The following is a 10780-nucleotide window of genomic DNA, read 5'->3' on the forward strand; positions in this document are numbered from 1 at the left end:
TCTACTTAGGTCCCTTTGGACTCTACCAACTATGAACTTAGATAACAAAGCCAAGCCTCTGGCTTCTATTTCAGGAGTTTAATGTTTAACTTGCAAGTACCTAAATCTTGTATTAGATCTATTTCTGGATCGCTCTCTGTGCTTCAGTCAAACACAACTAATGGGGCTCAATATAGACATAATGAGATGAACTTAAACTAGATGGCCTTTTGAATCACAGGAGCTCAGACTTGATAATCTAATGGTCCTTCTGGCTTTGAAATTCCTGATAGGTTCAGGCAAATTCACATTGCATAGGACAGAAATAAATTAAATTACAGCAATACATTTCTTTTGGCTCCTCCATGCTAGATTTTATACTAAGGAGAATATGTGATAATCCCACACAAGACCTTAAAGACAGAAGCAATACTGGAATGCATTAAATGTTGATTAATCTAGTTGCAATAAGATAGGCTCTTCTGAAAGGAACTCACATTAGCTAGCCATTAGAAGAATGGGTAAACAATTAAATGTTAGTGAATTAGCACAGACTGCTAAATATTAAATAAGATGGATAGATAAGAATATTATCTATCCATCTGCATGGTTTTTGAAATAAACTCCCTCTGTGCTTCAGGACCTAAACTATTTTTCAGAGAGGTTAAAAACAAAGCCAAACCAAACCCCCAGCTCTCATACTTGAGAAGTAGTAAACAAGGCCTGACACTATACTGTAGAAAAACAGAGTTATCCATGTTTACATCCATCTCAGTGGGTATAGGTTGAATCTAGTGACACCTCAGTTGTCAAGAGTGCTAGATGTTTTCATTGCTGATCCATATAGCAGAAATGCTAGAGATGAAGTATTTATCCAACATTATTGGATGGATAGATGTGCACTGATACCATTGGTCAGATATCAGATCAGCACCAATATAAAGAAAGTTAACTATACTGGAAATTGGCCACATCAGGCCGATATAGACAGTATTGCTGCTACCTTCTATTCTAAGTGAGAATTTGCTTGCAATCTTAGAAGTATTAATGGGACAATAAGCCTCCCTCCTCCCTGAAAGTCCTAAATACAAACATGTACAAAACAGAATGGGGAACACTATAAATCAGCAGTGAATACCGAGAGAAGGCTCGTGAAGAAAAAAAACAAGCCAACATGGCTGGACCACTGAAAATGAACATTAGAACTTACCAAATATTTGGTCACCCAGAGTAGATAGTAGAAGCAGGTATCTTATAGATCCCTGAATAAGTCGCCTCAGTACCTTTCTTTAGAGATTGTCTGAACTAGCTTCCCAATTGGTTGATAGGCACCTCTGATACCAGGTCCAGGAGAACAATTAAAAAGCTGCCTACACCCAAGTACAACTACACTGGTTTCAGAAACGTGATGAAAGCTGACATGAATATAACAGGTAGGGTGGAGTCATAACACTTTGAAAGTGGTACCAGCAGGTGGTAGCTATTCCCCCCCCACCAATATCAACCATCAGCTTGTGTTCATGTTTTATAAGCAGCAAGCAATCCCTGTCAACTGTTATCAAAAGTTTTGTTGTCAATTAGAAGCATGTTACTTCTACCTGAAGCTTTCTGGCATCAACTTAAGCACTGCCACACTTCCCCAAGTCAGAAATCTTACCTGTACCCATTTTATAATTAGAAACAAAGTACTAACCAGTAGGAGAATGTATGAGACAGTAGTTCATTTCTTCTCCTCCTTATTTAATCTGTCTCATTTTTAGCAATTGTGAAGTGTTAGATCACTGTTAAAGTAATAATTACATTTAAAATTAGAACTAGCTGTAGAGTGCTATCAGAGTTTAGACAACTTAAGCCTGTCACCAACTTCAAGATTTTAAATATTTTGGGGGTGGGGGTGCAGGGGGGAGGGAAAGCAGGTGTAAGCCAACCCCCACCCCCAAAGACAACCAACTAACTTATTTATGGTTGAAAGAGTAGTGTGTAGAACCAAATATAAATAAAATTAAAAGCAAAAGTGTCTGGCTTCTCTAATATCACTATAACCTTTTGAAATTCAGTCATATATACTAGCATGGGTTTGGTATGAAGAAACAGAAACTACCCCCCTCTTATCATTCATCCTTGCACCCCAAATTTCATACTATAGCACATCAGCTTCAGTTGAGGAAAGGGGGAATCATTTCTCAGTTAATAAACACATTAAACAAGTTTTGTTTTGAAGATTTTTTTTAAAAATGTATAATTGATCACTACTGAAGTTGTCTCTCTTATTAGTGATGCACAGTAAATATATTCATCCTCACAAGTTCATTGTGGCTATGGAAAAAAGTAAGAGAAACTTTTCAATTCTATTTTACATTATGAATGTTAGAAATGAACAAATAAGAGCTTTAACGGAAGTGAGGCATAGAGGAAGAATTTCCTTCTTCAATCCTAGCATTGTAAATTTATTTTTCTTAAACAAAAATTGCCTCCAGCCAACAAAGTAGTGGTTTTAACAGTATTAAGATTAGACTCCATAATCAGTTTCAAGTTAAGTTTTTAGAGTAGATGATGTCAACTCGCTTGAATTCCTTACCGTACCACCAACCATGGTACTTAATTCTTTCAGAAAAGGATGGTTAGTGACTAAAAGGAGGACCCAATGAGCAGTTTCAACGTAAAATTCCCTTTTTAGAGAATCATATTGCAAGCAAAAGCTTTTATTTCTTGGGTGAGAACATTTCAGTGATTATTAAAAAGTTTCTGAAGAAAGAGCATATGCTCTACTAATGAACAAGACTATTAGAAAGACTGCATAAGCAAGATAAAAATCCTTTATCATCCTTATGAAAGAAGAGGAAGTAGTTGGCCATTTTGAGAGGCACTAAACAATCAAGTCAGGACCTGCCTCCCCAGGTGACCTTCCCCGCCTTTCCCTTCCACCCTAACTTCATTTTGTTCTCCCTTCCCTTCACTTTAGAAGTTGCATTGATAGTTGTAAAGATTTAGGCATGTTAAAGTATTGTTGCTATCACTTCAACTAGATTCTTTCTGATGTTCTTTGTGGAAGAGGTATGGCAAAGAAGGGGCAGTAAATTAGAAAGAAGAGGGGACTATTACAAAGCTGGAGTGAAGGCCCCTCATCTTCCTTCCCAACACTCAAGAATTTGGCTGCCAAGACCACGATGAGACTGACTAAAAGGTCTTCTTGACCATTCTTTATAATGAAGAAACAGGAAAAAAAACCATGAGATTTTTGTTTTTTAATTGCATTATCCAGAATGACTACAAACACATAGAACATGATTGTACTCATTCAAGCCCAATTCAGTTTACATGCACTGCCTGAAGTAACAACTGCCAAACAAGTGTGTACTCCAACCACCCTCATGAGCCACATGAACTGGCTGATGAGACAGATGCAAAGTTAAACACAGTACATGTAAAAATAGAAAGTTTAAAAACCCAAATCTGGGAGACACTTTCATTTCCACCTCCCTTGTGAAATAAATAAGGCAGCAGGTCACAATTAGTTAGCAGTGGCATCTTTCAGGTATGCTATCAAGTCTGCCCTCTCCGGCTTCTTCTTAATGCCAGCAAAGATCATCTTTGTCCCTGGGATGTACTTCTTGGGGTTTTCCAGGTACTCCATCAGGGTGTCCTCATCCCAGGTAATACCTAAGAGTTAAAAAAAAAAAGGAGTTACTGGCAATGTCACCTGCTGAACACATTACACCCCCGAGTGCAGCAAATGGCTGGGAAGAAGCAGTTCATGTTTTCTTCAGACCAAATGCCAGTGGCACAAGGGCCAGGCCAGGCCAGGTCAGGGTCGCTTTGCTGGAGCGCGATGTCACCACTGGAACCCACTGCTGTGGCACAGCCGGGACAGAGCCGTGCAGGAGCAGTGCTCGCTCACCTTTGTTCTTGTTGGCCTCCGTGTAGGAGAAGCCGGGTGCCTGCCCAGTCTTGCGCCCGAACAGGCCGTGCAGGTTGGGCCCAGTTTTGTGCTTGCCGCCCTTCTCCACAGTATGGCACTGCGCACACTTCTGCACAAAGATCTTCTTGCCTTTCTCTACATCCCCCATGCTCGATGCTGCAAAACAGCGGCGAAACCAAGGTCATACTTCCGCTCCGGGGCCCTGACCGCCAGTCCCGGCCACGCGCCAAGGGCGCCGCTTCCCGCCACTCCAGCCCCGGCAGGGTGGGTAAAAGCCAGCACCCCCCTCCTGCACCCCGCTCCCGCACGCCTACCTGCCGGCCCCTAGAGCTGCCCGCGTACAAGCGATCCCTAGTCTCAGCGTCCCAACACCTGACCCCAAGGACACGCCGTACTCCAGCCTATGTAAGCCGGTGCCTCTGCAACCGAACCGCGCCGGTACTTGCCCCGCCCACCCCAGAGCGCCGGCCAATCGCTTGCCAGCCTGGGCGCGTTGATAAGCGTACAGCGGTGTTCCGTCAAGAGAAACGTCACGAATAAAGACTAGCAGGGTAGATTTAATTCAAAGGCACGTCGGGCCCCGCCTCATCCTCCGTGCGTCATGGCGCACAAGTTCCGGCCAGAAAGTCACGAGGGAGGGAGCAAAAATGTCTTTCGCACATGCGCAGAATGGAAGGCGAAGCAAGGTTTAGCGGCGAATAGAAAGGGGCGGAAGTTACGTGGTGGTTCCGGCAGTGACGCAAGCGGGAAATCCATGTACGCGGGTGAAGACCCCGGGCAGATTCGCGGGCCCGGGTCCGTAGCAAAAGGCGCCTTTGGCGGGTGTCGCGTGTCCAACCCCCATGGCGTGGTTCATTTCCTCCAGTCATGACCAGGAGCCGCTGCACCTTGCTGAGGAAGCTGCTCCCGCACGAGCGCTCGTGGAAGCGGTGGAACAGTGGGGCGAGAAGAGGTCACCCAGCCCAGCCCCTGCCTGGCTTGGGGCAGGAGCGACCTTGGTCCGGCCATCCTCTGCTGATTAATCCCGCCACTCCACAGTACAACCGCCCTCAGCCCTGACAAGGCAGAGCTAGCCCGAACCTGCCACGAGTAAAGCAGGGGAACCACCCCAGCCCACTATGAAATGTCAGTATAGGCACAAGAAGTCTGCCCACCCCAGTCTCTGTCAATCTGACCATGGGGTAAAATTCCTTCCTGACCCCAATCTGGCAATCATTCTGACCCTGAATGGCACACCCCAGTCAAAGTCCCCAGCCTTGGCTTGCTGCAGCCAACACCCAGTGCCTCGGAGAGAGACTTAAAGAAACCAGGAAACACCTGACACATGGGGGGTGGGGTGGTTTTGACAGCAGGATTTCCTCCCAGCTGCAGGGGCAACCAGCAAAGCCCAGAAGCATGGGAAATACCCACCGTAGACTAAGGCATGGCTACACCATCCCTGCTGTGTGGCTGCCCAACCTCTCGAGCACTACCATTAATAGTCCCCGACTTCCCTAGGCAGTCTATTCCACTACCTCACTGTTTCAACAGTGGACAATTTTTTCCTGATATCCAGTCATTTGGGATGTTCTCATTCTCCAATAATTTTCTTTACTAGATTGGAAAAGTGCTCTGCTTAGCTCTTTTCCCCCACCTCCAGCCATCCCACAGCAGGAGTGTTGCTTTGAGCAGCAAAATAATTTTTTTGAAGAAAAAAAATGTGTGGGCTCATCTCTAAAAAGGATGAAAAAATACCCATATGATCAGAGTTCTTTTAAACTTACCCATGGAGAGAAGGGATGAGGAAATGGCCTTGGGGAACCAGACAGGGACTCAGGAGACACAAGCTCCTTTTTCAGTTTGCCGCACACATCTCCCACCCCCACTGTGACTTAGGCCCAGATCCTCAAGGGTGCTTACCTCTGACTGAAATCACTGAGATGTTGGCATCTGAATAGCTTTGAGGGTCTGGGCATTAGTCATGGAGCTTTTGAGCAGTGGCAAAACTAGAGGTGGATGAGAAAGGCACTAGCTCCTGGCAGCAACTTAGGTGCTAAAATCATCCCCTACCTGTGGAGTCTGCACCCTGGCAAGAGCAGCATCACACTGTTGCTCTTGCAGCAGCAGCCAGTGCACATATGCTGCAGTGCTGCTGTTTCAAGAGCAAGAGCTGTGCTGGGCAAAACATGGGGCAGCACCAGCAGCCAGGAACTGTTTTGGGTGAGACTCCTGCATGCGGCCCCCCCCCCTTCTTGGAACTGTACCCCCTCCACCCCATCCGTGCACACAATTATTATACCAAACCCTGCTTGTTAGGTCTCTGGTTTTGGGACTAGCCATTGTAAAATGGAGAGAGGATTGCGTCTCTACCTCCCAGAAGGGCTGAGGACAAATTAAAGAGTGTTAAGTACTCTGACACTATACAAAGGTCTGCAGAGGAACCTAGAGAGAACTTTTATGGAATATGGCACCTAATGAAGGTGACATCTAAAAAGAATAGTAACAAATGCATTATCAGGAAATGTTAAAACAGAAACGTGAAATAGTTATCTTTTCTCATGCATATAATAGTTTTTTTCATCTCTTGTTACCCATTTTGTGTTGGATCTCTCCTGCCTAGAAAGTCCATCCTGGACCAGAAAAACGTTTCCTGATGAAAATTCCACTGAAACATGCACATTTCTGAAAATAAAGGTTGCCTTATATTTCTCTTAACAAACTGATGTTCTCCAATGAAAAACTATTCAGCTGGAAAATTCCTGAGGGCCTGTATGGACTGGTATGTATATACATAGTAGTATTTTGGCCTGTGGAATGGTGCTAGCAGGGCAGGTGAGGGAGCTAATGAGTTCCCCTTGTATTCACTGTTCTTGTCTTGGGGCAATGGAATTCCTGGTTCTTGGAGCTGGAGAGGTGAAGGGAATATTTTAGCATGCAAAGGTTTTAGGACAGAACTGCACAAAATGGGTAGGTAAAGGTGGTGTCTTTGAACTTAGCCCTTGGCAAGGATCCCGGTGTATGCATGATATGGGGGAGTAGCACAGGGCTAGAACAAACTGCTGGGTGTGTGGATGTATGGATCATAAAGTGTAAATGGGCTGAACGTGGAAGAAGGCCAAAAGAAGGCGACATCCCAGTGACACCAGAACAATAGAGGACATGCACAGGCCAGTCCAGACAGGAACAAGGCAGTGTGGAAGGGCAGCTGGAAGAATGCCAGATATCCAGCATCAGTGCAACCACATAAACGTTACTGCAGTGTTCAATACTGGAATGTGAATTTCAAAGTAACAGTGACAGATCTACACGCCATTCTCCCTCACAGAGGGATAGCACAGAAGTTACAGATGCTAGCAACAGTGGAGAGGCCTCGATGTCTGCTCAGGATTTCTTGCTGAGGAAAAATCCTTGCTGCTATGTGAGTTCCACAGTTTGGTGCACAAGACATTTATTACCATATAATTACCCAGTAGGTAGTTTTACAGTCATATTTTAATGCTATGACTCCAGGATTAACTGCTTATCTTGTGACTCTAAGAACTTGGAAACAGCTATAGCTGAACAGACCAATGGTCCAGTCTTGTCTTTGGCGGTGGTCAGCTGTCAATTGCTGGATGTTTTTTAGTGGGTCCTTAGAGCTGCCTGTAAGCAGCCTGTATCATAAGGGCTGACTGCACTCCAGTTTGTTTATTCCATCTACTAGAACTGAATATGCTGTTCTTATGCTCCTAGGATTTGTGTCTAATCTGTTTTGAATAGTACTAAACTCTTTGTCTTTATATCCCAAGCAGCATGCTAAACAAGTAAAAAAGGCTACATACCTTTGAGATGATTAATTATACAAGCAAAAGGTCTTGTATTTGTTTTGGGAGTGAGAATTTACCATTGGATTTCCTGGTAGGCCTTTTCTACATTAAGTACATTATATGCCTTTTACTGAACTGCAATTTCTCCTCCTCTTAGTTCTCAAGGAACACTCCTAGTCTTTTAAAATCTCTTCTTGTATGTAAACATCCCTATTGATTCTTATATTCATTATCCTTTTCTCAGAGCTTTTTAGTTTCTAGTATGTTGCTTGTGAAATGTGATGAAAACTGGTAATAAATACTGAGTTCTGTGATAACCTAATAATCTGTATTCCCTAAAGTTTAACATTTCTTTTGAATGCTGCTATTTATTGAGTGGAACTCTTCACTGACTTCTAATTTTTCTCTCTGAGAGGTTACAGTTAATTTAGAACCTATTAGAGTCCTAGATATTCAAACTGTACCTTGCTGAGAGCATTATTTTGTACATCTCAGTTAAATTGAGCCTGTTACTGTGCTGCATAGTTGGAGTACTATGTCCTCCAGGAGTTCCTCATACTCTTCATTGTCTTAATTAAAGATTCAGTAATCCTCTAGTCTTAATAGCCAAGGGCCTGATCACATTCTGGAGATCTATGTGCAAACAATCTGTGATCTTCCTCCACTATGGACAAAGCTGGGGGCCTCAGCTGCCTGTACACCAATGCCATGAGCATAGGGAACAAGCAGGAAGAGCTAGCCCTCCTGCTTTCTAGTGGGCAATACGACCTGGTAGAGGTTATGGAGACCTCATGGTACTCCTCACATGATTGAAGCATAGCTGTACAGGGCTACATCCTGCACAGAAGGGACTGAGCAGGGAGAAAAGGTGGGGTAGTTCTCTATGTGAGGGAGCAGTACACCTTTCTGGAGGTTGACATTGGCTCCAAAGATAAGCAGCTTGAAACCCTCTGGGTTAAGCTTTGGCAGGGATGGGGGGGAGGGAAGGGGCAAGGTGAAAGAGACCTAACTGTGGGTGTTTACTACAGGCCACCGAACCAAGGGGAGGAGCTTGATTTGGAGTTCTCTCAAGAACTGACAGAGGCCGCATGTGCAAGGGAGTTGGTTGTCATGGTCTACATCAGTTACCCAGACATAGATCGGGAGGAACACTCAGCTAGGTCAGATCGGTCATGTAGTTTCTTAACTAATCGAGGAGCTCTTTCTGACCCAGAAAGTGCAAGAGCCAACCAGAGGTACTGCTTTCCTAGACTTGGTCTTGGCCAAAGGTGTGTGGCTTGATCTGGTGTGTGGCTTGAACACTGAGGGTAGCCTGGGCGACAGTGACCATGTGCTCATTGGGTTCACTGTCTGCTGCAAGGTGGATAAATCAACTAGCAGGATTGAAGTCCTGGACTTTAAAAATGCTAACTTCAACAGCCTCAGGGCATTAGCAAGGGAGGCGATGCAGGACCAGGGACGGAAGGCAAAAGGGGTGCTGGGGTTGTTCCTGAAGGACACAATCCTTGAAGCACAAAAGAAAACCGTTCCCATGAAGAGGAAAGGTAGCAGAAGGGCTGACAAGCCCTCCTGGCTCAATAGGGACATTGCGGCCCTCTTGAAAAAGAAAAAAGAGGCGTACACACAGTGGAAGCTAGGGACAGTCTTCAAGGAAGACTATACAACAGTGGTCTGCACTTGTGGGGAAATGATTAGGATAGCTAAGGTGGTGACTGAGTTTAAGTTAGCCAAGGGAGTCAAGTACAATAAGAAGTCCTTCTTTAGGTATGTGGAGAGCAGAAGGAAAACAAATGGAAGTGTGGGCCCCCTGCTTAACACCTCGGGACAGTTGGTAACAGACACTCAAGAAAAAACTGAATGCCTACTCTGCTTTCGTTATCTCACTGGACCAAGGGGAAAGACAAGCAAGATAATGATCACAGGGGGCATGGTGGGAACAATAGCCTTCCCACTGTGGATGCTGAGCTGGTGCAAAACCAACTAGAAAAGCTAGACATTTAAGTCAGCAGGACCAGATGGACTTCGCCCAAGAGTGCTGATGGAGAAGGCTGAGGTCATTGCTGAAGCCCTGGCAAAACTCTTTCAGAAATTGTGGCACACAGGGGCAATCCCTGAGGATTGGAAGAGGGCCAACATTGTGCCCATCTTCAAGGATAAGAGGGAGCACCTGGGCAACTACAGGCCAATCAGCCTAGCCTCCATCCCAGGGCAAATCCTGGAAAAACTTGAAAGAATTTATGTGCGATACTCTCATTGAAGGTAAGATTCTGAATGATAGCCAGCATGGCTTCGTTGTGGGTAGGTCTTGTCTTAGCAATCTCATCTCCTTCTATGAAGAGGACCTTCTCTTGCCACCTGGACACAGGAAAGAAGGTCAACATTATATACTTAGACTTCCGAAAGGCTTTTGATTTAGTATCCCACGATATCCTTGTGGAAAAATTGGAAGATTGCGGGCTTAACTGTTCAACAGTTCATTGGGTGGAAAACTGGCTGCATGGTAGGACCCAGAGTTCTCATGAATGGATCGGTGTTGTCCTGGTGAGAGGTGGCTAGTGGTGGCCGTCAGGGGTCCGTGCTTGGACTGGTGCTTTTCAACATCTTTATCAATGATTTAGATGTGGGGGTGAAAAGCTCACTGGCCAAGTTTGTGGACGACACCAAGTTATGGGGGAGTGTGGTCATGCCAGAAAATAGGTTGCAGATACAGGTGGACCTGGACAGGCTGCAGAGCTGGGCAGACCAGAACCAGATGAAGTTCAACACTCAGAAGTGTAAGGTGCCCTATCTGGGAGCAAACAATCCCCAACATACCTACAGGCTTGGTGGCAACAATTTGACTTGCAACATGGCCGAAAGTGACTTAGGGGTAGTGGTAGTGATCAACCATTGCATGAACATGAGCTGGCAGTGCAATGCTGTGGCTAGCAGGGCAAACAATACACTGGCATGCATTAACCATTGCATCTCATGAAAAACTATGTGATACTCCTACTGTACTTAGCACTGGTGAGGCTGCAGCTGCAGTACTGTGTCCAGTTCTGGGCGCCACACTTCAACGAGGATGTGGAAAAACTTGGAGAGGGTCCAGAGAAGA

General features: G+C 45.0%; 1 protein-coding gene across 1 annotated transcript; it reads right to left on the reverse strand.

The window, feature by feature from the left end:
- Positions 1–3209: 3209 nt before the first annotated feature.
- On the reverse strand, positions 3210–4233 carry LOC109291564 (cytochrome c). The gene is made up of 3 exons (XM_019508604.1): positions 4213–4233; positions 3878–4054; positions 3210–3639 (listed from the first exon to the last, which is right to left on the reverse strand). The coding sequence occupies exons 2-3, from the start codon at positions 4044–4046 to the stop codon at positions 3491–3493; spliced, it is 318 nt and encodes a 105-aa protein (XP_019364149.1). The 5' UTR covers positions 4047–4054; positions 4213–4233; the 3' UTR covers positions 3210–3490.
- Positions 4234–10780: the final 6547 nt, after the last annotated feature.

The sequence above is a fragment of the Gavialis gangeticus genome, unplaced genomic scaffold, assembly GCF_001723915.1.
Source record: "Gavialis gangeticus isolate Ggan-Ray unplaced genomic scaffold, GavGan_comp1, whole genome shotgun sequence".
NCBI classification, from domain to species: Eukaryota; Metazoa; Chordata; order Crocodylia; family Gavialidae; genus Gavialis; species Gavialis gangeticus.

Bases quoted from the DNA above. Each gene is read 5' to 3' on its own strand.
- LOC109291564 (XM_019508604.1), bottom strand. From the start codon at position 4,046: ATGGGGGATGTAGAGAAAGGCAAGAAGATCTTTGTGCAGAAGTGTGCG. The intron at 3,640-3,877 runs GTGAGCGAGCAC...TTTAACTCTTAG, and splicing joins GGAGGCCAACAAGAACAAAG to GTATTACCTGGGATGAGGAC.